The 17933-nt window shown below is 43.5% G+C and overlaps 1 protein-coding gene across 1 annotated transcript; it reads right to left on the bottom strand.

Annotated features, from left to right (window-relative positions):
• Positions 1-17841, bottom strand: hk1 (hexokinase 1). Its single transcript, XM_080494873.1, has 21 exons — positions 17595-17841; positions 11670-11832; positions 8190-8338; positions 7956-8075; positions 7719-7814; positions 7473-7572; positions 7180-7363; positions 6877-7032; positions 6672-6759; positions 6272-6417; positions 5860-6052; positions 5655-5766; positions 4941-5089; positions 4128-4247; positions 3860-3955; positions 3675-3774; positions 3407-3590; positions 3116-3271; positions 2831-2918; positions 2511-2656; positions 1-1745 (listed from the first exon to the last, which is right to left on the bottom strand). Exons 1-21 carry the CDS (start codon positions 17655-17657, stop codon positions 1598-1600), a joined length of 2757 nt encoding a protein of 918 aa, XP_080350999.1. The 5' UTR covers positions 17658-17841; the 3' UTR covers positions 1-1597.
• Between the last annotated feature and the right edge of the window lie 92 nt (positions 17842-17933).

Consider the following 17933-nt stretch of genomic DNA (forward strand, 5'->3'; position numbering starts at 1 on the left):
TGGGCACAAGCTTGATTTATTTGGTGACTGACAGTATTAGATACAGTATGGGGAATTGTGAACAGAATCAATGATTGTGAAGTGGGGACTTTTTTGAGGATAAAACCTGAAAGCAGGGAATTAAGGACATTGCTTTGAGGCTGGCCATTTGAAATGATTGTTAGTTTCCTTGACATTTGATCTGTTTTCAAACAAGGGCAGTAAATTCTACCCGTGCATTTTGAAAAGTCATCCAAACGTGCAAAAAAACAGTATAGGAACCTCACTTATGACCTCCGTGTAGAAATACTCAGTCAATTATCTTCATATTTAATTGAAAAGGCCAGCCTCTACATGTGTGTTCGTCTCATGACAATGCCAGTGAGTACATTCACAAGTATTTTCAATGAGCAGTATTTATAGCAAAATCAATACATTTGGTTTGCTTATATTAAATAGAAAATAAATATTTCTTTGTTTGATGTGTGCTACATGAATGAGCTTACAGTAGTTCACTTAAACTTTCCTGAGCTTTTGAGAGCACATAGGAAGTGAGAAGATATGATTTCTAGCCAAAATATTTGCACAACCACTTTCAGATTCTGTCATGTTCTTAAACATTTATGCAGGTTGGCCATTGCTATTCTGCTGTTCTCTCATCTATAAACAGAACCAGATCCCCGTCACACGGCTTTAAGTAACTGATAAGTAGCCAGAAGTCCTAAATCTGATTTATCAGCAGCTGGCATCCGTACCAACGGGTATATTTCACAAGAAAGAACAATAACAAAAGGGTTTTCCAGTCTCAGAATTCACCAAATATGTACATTCAGCAAACATGTGAAATTTGCAAATTCCAGCCCCAGTCATGAGTTTATCACCGGCCACGTTTCTGCCCAAACATTCAGGACCTGGTCCATCCGAGTGAACTTCCCTCAACAGTATTTTGACATCTCCCAAGGCAATATAAAATAAATAGCAACACTGCATCCATGACAAACTGCACCTGGGCAGGACATCACAAAGCTTTAAGTAAATATATTCTTCCCTTTCATCTCATTCCACATTTAAATAACATCAATCTTTTCTTGGACATACCGAGTCATGCACAGCAGACGCACTTTGGTAACTTTGGTCTAATACATTTTTTTTTTTTTCGTGTCCCTTTTTCCACTAAACCTGTTGGACATATTAGGAAAATCGTACCAGGCTGCAGTTACCAGGGGAATCCTCCAGGTGGAGACAGGGTGGCATTGAAGGTAACTTGACCTCAACAGTGTGTGTGTGTGTGTGTGTACAGGAGTTATACATTATGTTTTATCACCAATATCAGTTGAACCTTTTGACATCACGAAATTGTAAAACCCTTAGGTAACTGTCACAATGGCAAATCAAGAGTAATCTAACTGCAACAGAGTAGCCGATTCTCCGTACGACAACAGAGTACGTTTTCTCCTTTTCTCCTCGTCACGGAGATGTTCTAAAGCAGCTACAGGTGCGTGATGTATTGACTGGACTTGTTTGATTTACAAGAAATAATCCGTGGGTGGGAAAAAAGGAGCGAGGCTAAAGTAAGGAGGGAACTCGTATTGGGGAAATAACCGAGATGGGGGCTTTTCTATTTGTTGTTCAGCTCCTGGCGCAGCCGGCAGCCCACGGCCGTGATGAGCGCGGCTCCTTTCCCGCTGCCGTCCTCCGACAGCAGAAAGTTGACGTTGCACTGGGGAGCCAGTTCGGTCACCGTCTGGTGCATGATCCCAGAGAAACTAGGGAGTGGGCAAAAGATTGGACAAAATGTGAGACAGGGAAGTCAAAGTGACGACCAGAGATCCAGATTATGTACCAAAAGAATTAAAGATAATTTAATGAAAATGACTAAATGTATATTTTTGATTACTAATCAACACATTTGATTCTTCCAGCATGAAATAAACAATATGACCATTTAGATTGATTTAATTTGATAACGGGCACAAATATGTTGTAAAAGGCCATCATCAAACCTTATTTATAACACCAATACTTTAAATATGAAAGGAAATTAGGAGAGCGTGGGAGGACATGAGCTGGAAGTGACCTACATGCTTTTATTTGTCCTCGTCTGGTCTAAAGAATACACAGGTGAGACTGCAGCACTAATAATGCAGTCGAACCAGTAATACAAGACTGTTGACAGTTAACCACCTCGGACACCCGTCACTTCATTTCTGGCCAAAGCTGGTGTGCAGCCAGAAAAACTATCCAACTACAGGTCTGACGAGTCGAACAACAATTTGTTTATTTAGGTGTCAACACTGAGCTCTTGTTATTGCAACCAAAGGTTTTTTTTGTTTTGTTTTTTATGACAAGTGAGCGTAAAGTTTCACCACAACTCTTTTACATAAAACCACATCTGTGAAGTTCAGTGAACAGACAGTACTGTGTAATGCTTTTAAGCAAGATGTGGGTCAACGTAATCACTTATCCATCAAGTATAACAGGCAGGAAGACGTCTATAAATAAAAATACACAATGACCAAATAACCACTTACTGTGGGTGTAATTTGTACAGAGTGCCGTCCACGCCCACGGTGACGTCCAGGTGTTCCAGTCCTCGGTTCTCTCTAATCTTATCCACCACGGCAGCCATTCCTGCGCCACACAGCTGAGCTGCACGATGTGACACTGCTCCACAAACCTGACCGTAACAATACAATGTCATTATTCCAACAGTTGGCTGAGCCAGAAAAATTTGCATATCAGATGAAATGAAAGGATGGGTCTTTGGTTCTTTGCCAGAATTTGAGCGTTACATATAACAATGTTCGTATGAACATGAGGTATGAATTCGATGGTTTGTGAAGGAGCTCACCTTCTTGACTATGATACTGTCATCACAGGTGCTGTCCAGTCCCAGGTGCTGCAGGATCGATCTCACCTGCAGCAGAGCCAGTCTGTCACTGGAGAAATGAACAAAAAGAGATAATAAATTGAACAAATGTAAAAAAAACAATCAATAGCCTCACTCAAAACAAAGAGGATTTGTAGCAGATGCTTCCCATTTTTCCATGCTTGTCATAAATTACAAGAATCCCAAATTCTTTTAATTTTTCTAAAGTTGCAAGCAAACATGACTGTGGTGTCCTCATATCTTTACCTCTCGATCTGTGAGAGAAACTTTGTTTCAAAAATGCCTCTGGTCTTCAAGGTTTCAGAAATTTGCCCTCTGAACAGGAATCCTTTCTTCGTCATGTCGATGAGGATGTTCCGCACAATTTCCCCAAGGTACATGCCGCTGCACATTTTCTCATATCTGCAATGCGAAACAGAAACGGGCACAAAACACAAACGTTCATACACATGCCAACATATATTGGAATCCATCAGTATATGAATAAGGATATACTGCTGGTGTTAGAACCGAAGAAAACAAGTTGTGTGTATTTACCTTTGTTTGCCTGGGTTGAGTGAGAAGTCATCCACAGCTCGGTCGTAGTCGGTCCTCACGTCGTCAAGGCATCCGTTGTCTCCAAAAGCGCCCCACTCCATGTTGACACACATGCGCCCCTCGTCACCCTCAATCATCTCGATGTTCCTCATCTCCTCGATGTAACATGCGTTGCTGCCAGTGCCTTTTGGACGACAGAGCCATTGAAATCACGGAGCACACAGGCGGCTGGGCAACATACAGAGTCATAATAAAAAGGTGAACCGACCAGCAATTAGTCCGATCTCACAGGTGGGTTCTTCATAGGCACAGGTCATCATTGTTCCCACTGTGTCGTTGACTACTGCCACCACATCCAGCTCGAATTCCTTAAGCAGAGAAGACGGTGTAACAAGAAGTTACAATTATTGTTGCCATAATTTAAGAGAAAAGGACACTTTCCAATGGTCCTACCTCTCTCCGTTTGATGGCCTCCCTCAGCAACCCCACCACATCCTCTCCTTCACAGTCTGTGGCCTTAAAGCCTTTCGTCCACGTCACTAAAATGCCCTGCAGACAGAAACAGACAGGTCCTGAATCTCATGTTTCAGGGTTCAGAACAGTGCCGTATTGTTTTGGCTGAAGAGGCCCAGTGTAAAAAAAAAAAAAAAAAAGTAATATTGAAGTGAATCTCGCTTTCAATCAGTGAGTGTGTATGAGCAGGTAAGACCAGAACACCTACAGCGTCAAGGCTGGTCTGCCGGCAGGGAAACGAGAAGGTGAAGCCCAGAGGAAGACGAGTGTTCTTCATCCCCATGTAGTCCAAGAAGTCACTGATACAGTGGACGATGTGATCGAACAGCTGCAAGATGGGCCCATATTCCAAAATGTGAAATTAAGCAATACAGAAAACAACATGTTCGGCACTAATGACTCATTTATCTACACAATTCTTTGGAGGCTCAATTTGTGTCTTTTGTCTGATATTACAGAAAAAAAAAATATTGAACCTTTCAAAAGTCACGAACGTTTTTTTTATTGTACTAAATGCAATGTGATCTGATGTTCAGGTGTGTCACATGAGGCAGTTAAATCATAATATGTCAGGCTTGTATTGTGTGTCAGGAACTGACCGCATGGCTCCCTCAAAAGGCAAACAAATGCCACACAATTATTTTCTCCTTCATCATCAGATTGTATGCAGTTACACGAGCATGAAAAGTGTGGGTCAACTGGTCAAAGGTGGCAGACCGGATTAACTTCAGCCAGCACAAGTTCAAATCTACCTTTTAAAGATTGTCGAGTCAATGCTGATCTCAAGCAACACACCCCTTCAACTTGGTCTCAGCTTTAATCCCATTAGTCACTTCTGAACCAACAAACACTCAAACCTGCTGCCCCGCCATCTTAATCTTTAAAGTAACAGTTCAAAGGGCAAAGGTGAGGTTCAAAGCTTTTTCACCTTATGTTTCTGTCTGCCGTGTCAGTGGCTCAAGCTTATGTGGTTTCAGTCGGATCTAAATGTGCACATGAGCAGAGGAAGGAGTCGTCTCACCTCCTCGCCCGTGCCTTGCATCACTTCCAAAGGAATGGCGTAGATCTTGTTGTGCATCTCCACTGTTCTCCTCTTACCAGAGCGAATCTTGACCAGCAGGACTCGGAAATTTGTTCCTCCTAAATCCAAAGCCAGGAAATCGCCATTCTCTGGACATGTGGAAAACCAAAAAAGAAGTAAATAGAGAACATCAAAAAATACAAGAGGCATCCATTCCCAAATGAATCAGAAAAATGTTCCCTTATAAAAAGTCAATTCAGTTGCTACTGTTAACAATGATGATATTACATAATAATGATGTGATCAATCTATTTTAGAAACATACAGGAAAATAAAGGTGAAGTGAAGCGTCAACTTATCACTAGAAGTAAACTGTATTCCGTGTGAGAATAAAAAGTTAATTACAAGTTTGACTTCTGGTGCCCGAGAGGCGACAGCTCCGCTTTATTTTGATTTTAGAAATTATTGTGTTTTGTCCAGTTCAAGTCTTACACGAGTGGGAGAACACTTTTCCCACCCAGCGTTACGCACAATTCAGCAAATGAGGGGACAATTAGGAGGGAATTCGAGAGAAACAACAAACAAAAGCATGAAGTTACAAAAAAAAAATCAAATAAAACCTTTACATTACATGTCATAAAGTAACAATACTGTACCATTACTTTAGTAGCAACTAATTGTAAACATGTTTCAGTGTGTGTGTGCGTGCGTTACCTGAGCCATCGGGTGTGCTTCGTACAAAGGTTGGCAGCATTTTGACAGTAGCAGAGTCCTGAGTGCTCTTTGAAAGGCCATTCTGGATCTCTGTTCTCATTCGAGCCTTCACCTGAAGACAACAAGGAATGTACAAGTCGGGGTAAATCTTGCGCCGACGTGTAGAGCCGAACGGCCACACCGTTGCATCGCTCCGTCTCCTCACCTCCAGCAGCTGCTCCTTCGTCAGCTGGAATTCGGAAAGGATTTCGGCGATTTGCCGCGACTGCTCGGCGAGTCTGTAGGCCACAGCCGTCACCATGGCGGACCCTTTTCCACTGCCGCTCTCCGACAGGAGGAAGCGGACATCAGAGTCGGGGACCAAACGCCGGACCGTCTTATGAAGACGGCGGGAGTACCTGAAACGGATAGGAACTTTCAACAATGTTATCAAGTAATCTGGGCTTTTTGTTTTGTGGCCAATATCCCATTAACTAATACAAATATGGCCCTTGAAAGGTCTTTTCAATGTGTTGCTGGTGAATTTTTTTAATTCATTTTTAAAGCCAATTAAAGAAAATCATGAGAGGAGATACACAATAAGCACACAATTTGTATTTATTGTCATTGACACTCACTGTGGATGCATTTTGTAGAGGGAGCCATCGATGCCCACAGTGGTCCGGAGACGAGCGACCCCTTTGTTCTCCTTTAGCCTCATCAGGATGCCCGCCAGCGTGGCAGCGATCAGGTTGGCGGAGCGGAAAGACACAATAGTACAAACCTGAAGAAAGAAGAAGAAATATTGATCGGGGAGTTAAAAATCTCATTTAAAAAAAAACCCCAAAAAACAGTAAATGAAAATGTCGCCCTTCATACGTTACACATTCCTCACACAAGTCAAGACGTAAACATACACAGGTTTAATTTTACATTTTATTTTTGTTCCTTTCCGAGCTTGAAATCGTTCGAATGGAAGAATAAAATATGGATGATTTTGCATGGTGGCGTTGCTGTGCCATGTTGAAGGATACGTACATGCTGCACAGCGATGCAGTCGTCAGTGGAAGGCTCTACGCCCAGTTTTGTTAAGATCTCCCTTGCCTTGTTCAACCCTTCCTTACTCCTAAAACAGCCGAGAACAGAGAGAATGAGACCAACAGGAAAAGATTTGACGTCATTTACTGTTGTGTCGCTATTTGAAACAGTAAAGATATTTCACTGCATCTGCACCACCACTTACTTTTCTATGGCGGAGAGATGCTTCGTTTTGAACCTCCCTTTCGTCAGCAGCTCCGGTGTAATTCTTCCTTCGAACAGCAGGCTCTCTCTGGCCATTTTAACCAGGATGATTCGAACCAGCTCCCCCAGGTACATCCCGCTTACCATCTTTTCAAATCTACGACACGAGGCCGACACAAACGAGACGCTTTCGTGTCAAACGTGATCAGAGTTCAATAAATGCACTCGTGGGCACATTTGGATAGTTTCAACTTTGCGGGTACGTCACTTGTCGCCAGGTCGTCACATCGTGATTTAAACTTACAGCTGCTTTCCGGGATTGAGGGAGCCTCGGTCGACTTCTCTGTCAAACTCCGTCCTGATGTCTTCCAGCCTGCCGTCGTCTCCAAATGCCCCCCACTCCGTGTTCACACACATCCGGCCCTCGTCTCCCTCCACCAGTTCAATGTGACGCAGCTCCTCCATGTAGCAAGCGTTGGTGCCCGTACCTGATAATCCAATGCTTGTATCTCAATCTCCTGCCCCCGTATGTTGAGGAATCTATTAAATGCCCGCTACCGTCTTCATCTCCCCCAGAAGTAACCAAGTGCACAGTACCGATGATGATGCCGACTTCACAGCGCTGGTCGTCAAACCCGCAGGTCATCATGGTTCCCACAGTATCATTCACGACCGCCATGATATCAGCGTCATAATCCTGAAACGGAGTCCACACATGAGATTTTAACAGCTACGATCATATCGGCTGTGCACCTAATCCCCACTGTGACTTACACCAAAAATATATAAAAAAAAAAAAAACACTGCATTTGTGCCTTCAAATGAGATGAAGGTGAAACTCACTCCTCGTTTTTTGATGGCTTTGTTGAGCAACTTGACAACATCCATGCCTTCCACTCCACAGGCCTTGAAACGCTTTGTCCAGGTTAATAGATAGCCCTGTAAACAAATGGATCGGGTTAGGTCTTGGTTTTGTTGAATACCCTCGATCGGGCCCCAATTATTGCTTATAAAATCCTGACCGTGTTTCATTTGAATTTTAAAAAGGAGTCGCGTCATTAACTGGACTCCATAGTTTACCTCATCCAGTTTGGTCTGGTGGCAGGGGAAGGAGAAGGTAAAACCAACTGGGAGCTTCTTGTCTTTGATGTTGTGCTTTTCCATGAAGTCGCCCAGACACTCTGCGACGTGGTCGAACAGCTGGAACGGAGGAGGAGGAGGAGGAGGAGAGAGAGAGGGAGAGAGGCTGTTTGATGTGGAGCTTAAAACGCACCACGTCGCATGGTGGAGGTCTGGAATTTTTTGTGAACTTACTCTGGTCCCACTGCCGTGAATGATGTCCTCTGGCGTGTCATAGATTTGACTTTCCATCTGAACCGTCTGCTTCTTCTCATCGCTCACTTTGACACGGAGAATCCGGAAGTTACTGCCACCCAGATCCAGTGCAATGAAGTCTCCCTTCTCTGTGGGGAGACCGGGAGAGTGGCGAGCAGAGAGCAACAAGTGAGTTCGGTACATGCATGTGGAAGCTGACATTTACACTGACGCAACAGAAAAAACATTTTAGCATTAATATTCAGATTCGCTTTCCTCAGCCAAGTGATACAGGTCAAAATACTGATTTAAACCTGGAGCTCCGAAAATGTCAGAATGTGTGTGTGTGTTACATTTTATCAGTGTGCTCAGCCACTGTTTTGCAATCAAATACAGCTCTAAGAGTTGCACAGTATGTTAACCCTAAATAAAAGACTGAAGCAGCATTTATAATCAGATGTCTCGTCTCAGAGCCAAAGTTTTCTCTCAGCGACTCCTCTGAAAGCAGTTGAGCAGCACATAACTTGCGAGATTCTTATGTTTCACCGTGTGTTTTTTGTGAACATGCTGCAGATTTAACCGACTGTTTTGTGTTTTGCTGCAGAACAAGAAATACTGTGAATGATTTAGATTTTCCAAATGTATCTGGTTTAAAAACATGCTCGGAATTGACTCATTTCAACATTTTTGACATTCATTTGTATTTTTTAGTGCTGTCAAAAATAACTCGTTAATTTAATGAATTTGTTTGAGAGTTTAATTCGCGAAAATTTTACGGAATTGACATAGTTTTGTTTACTTCCGTTTTTTTGTGTGTTTTTTTTTAAACTCCCTTACCGGAACAGCAGTATGTGCAGCGTCTCTGGATGCAGCACTGTGACTACAGAGCAGCACAATACTAAGTGGAATAATATTAGGGTAGAAAATGTCCCTTTAAAAGTTACCTGATGACTCATTGAGAAAGTGAAAGCCATTAGCTTTACTTTGAAAAGCCGAATTTTACGACCACAGTAGTAACTCCGCAGCAAAACAGCAGGTTGGAGGAAAGACTTGCAGGTAAAATATTAATTTATCCTCTTTCTCTCGTTCCCTGGCTCTCTTCTATATTGTGTGTGTGTGTGTCTATATATCCGGTGAACATCCAGGGGGAGGACATTGAGGAGGTGGACAGTTTCAAGTACCTGGGTGTTCACCTCAACAATAAACTGGACTGGTCACACAACACCGACGCCCTGTACAAGAAGGGCCAAAGTCGCCTCCACCTTCTGAGGAGACTGAGGTCCTTCGGAGTGAGCAGGCCTCTGCTCAGGACTTTTTATGACTCTGTGGTGGCCTCTGCTCTCCACTACGCTGCCGTGTGCTGGGCCCCGGGCAGCAGAGAGCGGGACAAGAACCGACTGGACAAGCTGGTCAGGAGGGCCAGCTCCGTCCTGGGCTGCCCCCTGGACTCTGTGAAGGAGGTAAGCGACAGGAGGGTGGTCGCTAAGGCCACCTCCATCATGGACAACACCACCCACCCACTGCACGGGACTGTAGAGGAGCTGAGGAGCTCCCTCAGTGGCAGACTGAGACACCCTCAGTGCAGGACGGAGCGCTACCGCAAGTCCTTCATCCCCACTGCTGTCAGACTGTACAACAGGACTGTGTAGTAACAGTGACAGTATGTGCAACAACCCTGCACCTAGGACACTTTATCCAAGTCACTTTAATTTGTAAAATTGTATATAAGATACCTCTATTCCACTAACTGTGTGCACTTTCCTTGCCCTTTCTACTAACAGTTTGCATTCCTCTCCTTTCCTCATGTGTCCTCAAGAGCTGTATGGAACAAGTACATTTCTCCACTGTGAGATTAATAAAGGCGATCTTATCTTATCTTATGTATATATTACAGTAGATTATTGCCACTTTGTTCATGTAATAAGTTCATAACCGTTTCTAGAAACATTAAAAGTGGTGGCTCTGCACTCAAATAAATAAACATGTAACACAAGTCTGGGTTTTGTTAATGTGTTTATTATTTTGCTGATCTTGGGGAGGAACAGTTTCATGCAACGTCTAAATATAGACTGTGTTGAGTCGACATTAATTCTGTGGCTCTAAACCCTTTTCCCTCAATAAATATCCATTACAAGCTTCAGTCTTCAGGAGAAAAACAATGTGATTAATCGCAATTACAGAAAACTTTGCAAAAATTCATACATTTTTTTAATCAATTGACAGCACTAGTATTTTTTCCATTGCATTCTTATTTCAAAAAAATGTCAAACAACAACCTTAAAATGCTCTTTGAATGAATTTGGTTTCATTCTTGCATTGCGTTTTAATCCGTTCATACATTTACTTATTTTGTCTGACGTCCTTGCCAATTGTCTGTTTAGAACTTTGACTTATATGAAACAACATGAACAGTGTTACAGGAATACAGTTTGATGGATTGTTTGCAGTGCTGAGCAGATTCCTACCCTCTTCCATGCCTCTATTAATATCTGACAATGAGGATATTACTGTAAATATAATTAATTATTCATTTTTTAAATGAACTTGGATATTCAGCTATCACTGTGCCATATAACTGTGCTTTGTTTGGGCACTGTTGCAATTTTAGGGCCGTTTTGCACCATCCTCCCATAAACTGCCAGCAGGATTAGTGTTAATCGCTGATTTATGCGTGTGTGATGTTGTGTCTGGATCTGCAGCCCTCAAGCAGAAAATTTAAGCCGTAGAACGGAGTCGATTTCTATTTGTGTCCGCATGTGACGTGGACAGAGCCGTTTCGTCACTGGCATCAGGCTGACAGAGGTAATGAAATGTGGCCTTCACTTTGAGGGGTTCAGATTATTTTGTCCCGAAGTACAGCACGTACAATATGAGGGGAAAGTCATGAGTCACATTCACGTGAAGGGCAGAGCGTCTGCAGTGGAGCAGGGTTAGTCAGCTCACAGTAGACGGTGACATAATGACGGGGACGGAGAGAAGTGGGCCGACGCGAAGCATTGATCATCAGGCGGGTTTGACAATCGATCGTGTCTGTGAGCAAATGTCCAGACAGACATGCAGAGCAGGGGTTTCTGTCTCTTTGGGCCTGGAAAGTAAAGGAATGACTGTAAAAAATCTGAACTGGCCAGACAAAGTTACTTATTCTGTCATTAGAGTCTTAAAACTACCCAGCATGGAGTCATTTGGCTGTTTACAGTCAGGAACAGGCTTCAACCAGTCTTCAATCATTGCCAGTCGGAATGCTCCACAGCTCCCTGAAACCCGAAGCTGGACCTCATCGGACACTAAAACGGCAGGATGGATGGATGGATGTTCACGAGAACCCACCGGCTCATCCGTTTTAGTCATGTTTGCATACTTTCTTTGTACTCCTCCTCTCCTTCCAGACAAAATAAGAGCCTACATTTCCAGAAGGCCTTTTCACCGTGTGCAGAGCCTGACCCCTTCTGACATTTGGTGACACATTTTAGAAGTACTGACCTGATCCATCAGGGATTGATCTCACAAACGTCGGCAGCATTTTCAGCGCAGCGGTGGCATTGGTGTCCCGGGCCAGTCCTTTGGTCAGCTCCCTCCGAAACCGCTGCTTGATGTCCGTTAACGTCTCGTCAGAGAAACGCATGGAGTACAGGTACTTATCAATCTGAAAGTAAACAGCTTACTGTTAACACCATTCATCTGTAGAAAACAGTTGTTTAGCACGTGAAATAAACATTATTTCCCGTCTCAGTTTATAATTAGGCAGGTTTATTGTGTTTGCATGGTGCAAGCATGACGTAGCAGAGAGTGTGTAACTTTACAGCCCAACATCAATACAGATTCTGAGAGGACAGAAATAAAACTATATTACTGGGAAATGAGTAATAGCTACCCAATAAACTTTTTTTTTATATTCCTTCATTACCAAATATACAAGTGGATTTCTTAGATTGCAATCTTCATAGTGTGTTCATATTGTTCAGTCACTGTATATATAGTACTGACTCATCATTGACCCACAGCGTGACCAGGAACAGAACAGGATGTGTCACTCTGCCCCGTTAGAAAACAATAGCGCAGGAAAGAAACTTGTTCCTTGTAAAGAAAGGTAATGACACTTTCAATGTTCATCAAACAAGCAAAATCCCTTGAAGTAACAGTCGTGTGCGTAAAGGTTGCCTGTTGAAGCGCCTCCTTTCCAAGAGGCCATGAACAGCCCGACCAGCCCCGTCATGTTTCAGGAACAGGATGTTAAACAATCCTGGTAAACCCCAGTGTTGCGTCACTCATGTGTGATGAAGAAAAGAGGCGCTCCGTGTGAGACCAACGGCAGAATACTACCCACCAACAGCTGAGGTGAATTAAAGGTTAGCGATGTGGAAAGGATCAAAGCAAGTCACAACTGCAGCACCATTTGTGTGATCCGTTAAACATTCACAGGCGAAAGAGCACATAAAAAAAAAAAAAAAAACAAGATTCACAGACCAATAATGCTCGTGATCTCTGCAACGTGTCCAGAGAGTAATTCACTTGTTTGACTCATATTTGAAACTTCTGAGGGGATTGCTATGCTTTCCTGTTTTTCATGAGTTCCCCATTTCCTCTGGTGGTTGGTAAGTTGTTCAGACCTGTGACAAATCAGGGCGTGAGCAAACTTACAGGAAAGGCTCGGCATCTGCTGGTCAATAAAATGGATTCCCAAGGTGACACCAGAGAACAAAATTAACTTTTGATGCAATGGGTCTTCGTTGAAAGAATGGGAGGAATTTCAAGACAGCCATATACAACAACATATTACGGACACTTGGACTGACTTTCTGTAGGACAAAGCAAGGTCATGCGCTCTGGTGCTTTGTTAGTTCCCACCTGCACCTGATAGTCAAAGGATTTTTCTTTAATTTACTGAAGCACTTTGCTTTTTCATTCCACCTGCCTTCCAAAGAGTTACAACAGAAGTGTAATAGCAGATGACGGCTCCATGGATGGTGAAGTTGCAGAGGTTTACTTTTGTGCCATTCAGAACGTGTAGCTTTTCACATTTACATCAAGAAAGTTGTTGAAATTGCACTTCTAGATTCGGCGAAGACACATGAAGTATGGGTGCTTCTGCGACCTTGACTATCAGGACATCCCACTCGAACAAGGATGATTAGTGGTAAATATATTTATTACTTTTTGAAATTCTTTCTGATGGCACCCTCTACAGTTCGAGACTCTGCCTAATGGCACTTACTCTGGTTGCTTTATGATGTTTGAGGTATTTATTGTTTTTTTAGTGCTGCACGGCACTCACACCTCAGGCCATTCCCCAGTTTGAGTCCAGTCATGTACATGTTTCCTCTGATAACTCTGGCTTCCTCCAACCATCCAAAACAATGTGACCGGGATCAATTGGCAAGTGTAAAATTGCCCGCGAGTGTGTATCTCTGTGATGAACCATCGACTTTATCCAACATAAAGTGGGATTAAGCAGTAGAATAGATGGCTGAATGGATTATCACCCTTAAACAAGAGGTGCGTTTTACAATTAATGCAGGCTGGTGGAAATAGAACCCATTGTTGAGTTGTATGATGAAACTGAAAAACTATTTGGTTTCAAACTCGTAAAGTTGAGAGCCAAGACAATAGTTTAGTCGCATGAACACTAAATGTTAGCGACACTGTGGGCACTACATTCCCTATACTGGGTCTAAATGTAGAGTCTGCTTCTGGGATGGGAGCTCATGAGCACATGCTCTTTCCAGACAGGAGTTCACAGCTGAGGAAATGTAACCTCTCACCACCATACAATCAATAATCTTCATTTAGTGCTGTAAACCGGGACACATCACAACCACACGCAGAGCCATGTGCTGGGCTGTATTTCACCCTCTTTTAAGGAACATTACAACGTCCCTGACACGTCGGTGCATGTCAGGAATAACTGCTCGAATTGCCGCGGTGAACATTCAAGCATCTGTTACTTCATTTACACGAACTCACACAGACTTAACACCTCGTCTTTCACATATTCCGTCTATACGTCTGTCGGCAGTGGAGAATGGTGATGATGCCACTGATTATCAAAGGTCCGTGTACAGTTATTCAGTTTAGGGATTGAAATGGTTGGATTCATACAGCTCTAGCAAAACAATCTGATCTTGTTATAAAAGCTAATTTCGATAAAGAAATGAGCCGATTTAAGCAGGACACTTGTGAAGATGTCATATAAAATGACGCTATGCGAGAAGCAGAGTTAAAGTCAACAAACAGTGATCCATTAGTGTTAATCGCTCCCATCATTGGCTTCCTTCTGAAAAGACTGAAGTCACCTGCTTGTTAATATATTTGTTTAACTGTGCAATGAGTGGATATTTAGTGACCCCTCTACACCCCTCCCCCCCTTCAGCTTTTGTGAATGAACAAATGAAGCACGACTTTATTTAGTGCAGGTCATGTGCACCACTCAAGGATCAGCTGATGTAAACAGATCAGTTCAAGTTTAATGCCCGGGGCCATTTCAACAGCCAAACCTCCCTTTGGACGCCAGCTGCCACTCTGTCCTGCATCACAAATAATCCACTCATTAACACAATGTTTCCTGGTTACTCAAACCCAAAAAAAATCCAAAACGTATTACACACCTTCACAGCAAATAGTCTTTTCATTTTCGAAAGAAGCCAACTCACTAGTTATGATGATCCATTATACTCCAAGCTTAAACGCTTGCATAAGGCTGTGTTCCTATTCTAATGGCCTGTTTAAAATGACAATGCGTTCTTAATTAAATTAGAAAGCTTTCTTAGCTTGTCTAAAATAACAATGTGTGCCCTGCCCGATTCTAGGAACAATGAAGAGGATTAAAAGTAGCTGTTGTCCATGGTTCTGTACGAAAATACTGCACTGAATCCCAGCCTGAACTCAGTCCCATCCACAGGAACGTCGTCATCAGCATCCCTGAATCAGCAAACGGCTCGGAAGTCGTCGAAGCACTTTTTTGTAGCAGGGGGATAAGATTATCCGACATACAATATCTGCTGTGGGTTGAACAGAAAAACATTGCTCAAAATGACAAAATATAATTTTCTGCTTTCACAATAAACCTTATTCCTTCACAGAAAAAAAAGGGGAGGGGTCCTGTTCTGTGGGGGATTTTCTTGTGGTCAGTGGCGACAGAGGTTAGAGAGGCAGACTTGGAATTGGAAGTGTGCAAGGGTCAATGTGGGGCCCTAAACGAGGCCCTTGACCCCCGGTCAGCTACCCAGAGTGCCGTACTGTGGCAGCCCACCCCAACAAGTATGTTAACTATGAAGAGAATGGATTAAATGTGTAAGAACAGGATGAGTAGAATGCAGGGAAGGAAATTCCCCAAGGTGATTGATTAAGTTTGCTTTGTCGCCCAATGCTGAGAAAAGTGAGATTTACTGTGGAAGGACGTCTACGATTTGCGTGCAGGAGTTTGAAAAGGCCACGTTTGACCCTAAAGACAGTTCTGACACAACTTTCTATGACACTGCCTCAAGCTCAGCTCAAGTTTCAATAAGAGCTCACATTTTCTGCATCTCCCGCCCTCCTTTCTCCTTCCCCCTTTTCTCCTTCCTCCTGGCCCTTCGGTTGGCCGTCGTCCTCACAACAATGCCCTCTCCTCGTCGCCACGAGGCTGCTTGGGGCAGCGCTGAAACCTGACTCCACTGTGTATGCAAATGTCCACATGCACACACAGTGTCACCATGTGGAAAAATACTGTCCTCTCCTCTCCACCTTCACTTATCCTCCCCCCCCCCCCCCCCCCCCCTACAAACTGTACACTGCTTTAGGTGCCCACCAACACTGTACAGTGTCGCAGACAGTGCGGACAAGGACACTGCAGTGCACATTGGGCTCACCGATTCCCACCGACATTGGACAGATGAGTCTTTATCATTATAGGATAGAAACCAGTTTGGATGTCCGATTTCCTTGAGGGAAAGTTTTGTGAAGGCTGGCACAGTAGTCTCCCGAGCAGCCGCACCTGACATTGCAGAGGAGTGTGTGTGTGGGTGTGTGTATGGGTGTAAGCCTTCTCCTCCCGTCACCTATGGTCACATGGTTCAAAGCTGGCCTATTTTAGGGAAGCAGCTCGAGGAAGAGAGCGGGAGTAAAGAGAGCAGGTGATGTGTTGCATTACATCAGATCCTGGATGTCTTTGCGCCTTCACAGACCGTGACCCGACTTTGACACAGCAGGCACAGCTGGGAGCGACCGCTCTGCGTGTTGCAGCCTACGACAAGGGTGGCCAAACGTAACCAGGTTTAACCGGCGGCAGTGAGCAAAAAAAAAAGATTTAAGAGGATGAAGGGAGTGCGTTTGTGCCATACTTTGGTAGGAAGGAAAGATTGTTTGATGTAGAGTCTGCTGATGCCTGACATCATCAGAGAGCGACCTTAAAGGCACACGGCTCCATGCAGGACGTGCCTAGGTAAGGCACACCACAAATGAGTAAAGGGAGAATGAACGTCTGGAAGTAGTTTAGTCTCATCTGACTCAGCTGTACTTCTCGAAGGACAATGTGAGTATATACCAACACTGTTGATTTCCAGGAAGAAAAAAAAGAAGCTTTCAGGGCACACTGACTCAGAAGGTATGGGTAGATCGGGAAAAGACCAAATGCATGATTAATTTTAATAGACACATGAAACACTAATGACGACAAAGTGTGATGAAACCAGGAGGTCTGTGTTTGGGAGTGTTGCTATGGGGGGGGGGGGGGTGCTCTGCTGAGAAGTTATGAAAGACTCACATTCACTGTGTTCGCCTCATATTACATTTTTGGATACATTCCTACTCAGTCACTCTTACAATTTTTTTTTTTTCCTTAAAGAAGCTGGAAAAACCAGTTTCACAAGTAATATCTAGCAAAACACATTGCAACCCTTTAACTTCTGGCCACTCTGAATACATAACAAACTATGGGATGTTGTTCATCCCACTACCGTGCACAGAAATGTTCCTACTTAGAAGGGTGATGGACCATATCTACCACATCAACACTAAACTGAACACTTCCTCTTCCTGGTCTGTCGAGCTTCTCGGTGGGAAATGAAAGCGTTAGTATCATTTTAACATGGACACAAAACAGCCTCGATGACCATTGAAGTAACTTTCCTCCCAAATCTTACATCATGCTACTAATTACACTGACTTCTTACCATCTGACAACAATAACACTCCCGTGGGCAGTTTGTCAAGTGTGAGAGAAAAAGAAGAAAACAAAACTCCCCCGCCCCCAGCAATATGAAGTTTTCATTCACTTCCTGGAAGAAATGATGAAGACTGTAAAGTAAACTCTGTGACCTTTACTGCACATGTGGTTCTCCCCTCACACACACTCTCTCTCTCGCTCTCTCACACACACACACACACGCGCGCGCATCAAAAATTAAAGCAGTGAAAACAGATAGAACTCACCTTTTTAACCTGGTCATCCTTGAGTTCAGTGAAGTAATAGGCTAGTAGCTGTGCTGCAATCATCCTGCTCCTTGTTCTGTCTCACACACTCCTCATACACACTCACTCAACCGAGCAGATGCAGATGGAGAAAGATCCCAAAGTGGAAAAAAAAAAAGAAAAAAAGAAAAAAAAAGTTAAGTCACACACCGCGGGAGATGGAGAAGAAGAAAAATATCCCGGTTTAAAATAGACAGAGCAGCTTCACGCGGTGCGAAGTCTTCTGAGTGACTGAGACTCAGTGGAGAGTGAGACAGCAAGTTTGTCTGCAGGAGGCAGAGCGCGAGGGAGAAAGGGAGC

This window comes from Blennius ocellaris (genome assembly GCF_963422515.1).
Source record: "Blennius ocellaris genome assembly, chromosome: 1".
Taxonomy (NCBI): Eukaryota; Metazoa; Chordata; class Actinopteri; order Blenniiformes; family Blenniidae; genus Blennius; species Blennius ocellaris.

Coding starts and splice junctions, on each gene's coding strand:
- hk1 (XM_080494873.1), bottom strand. CDS start 17,657: ATGATTGCAGCACAGCTACTAGCCTATTACTTCACTGAACTCAAGGAT. Junction 3,775..3,859: donor AGGCCATCAAACGGAGAGAG/GTAGGACCATTG, acceptor TCTCTGCTTAAG/GAATTCGAGCTGGATGTGGT. Junction 1,746..2,510: donor CTGTACAAATTACACCCACA/GTAAGTGGTTAT, acceptor CCCACTCCCTAG/TTTCTCTGGGATCATGCACC.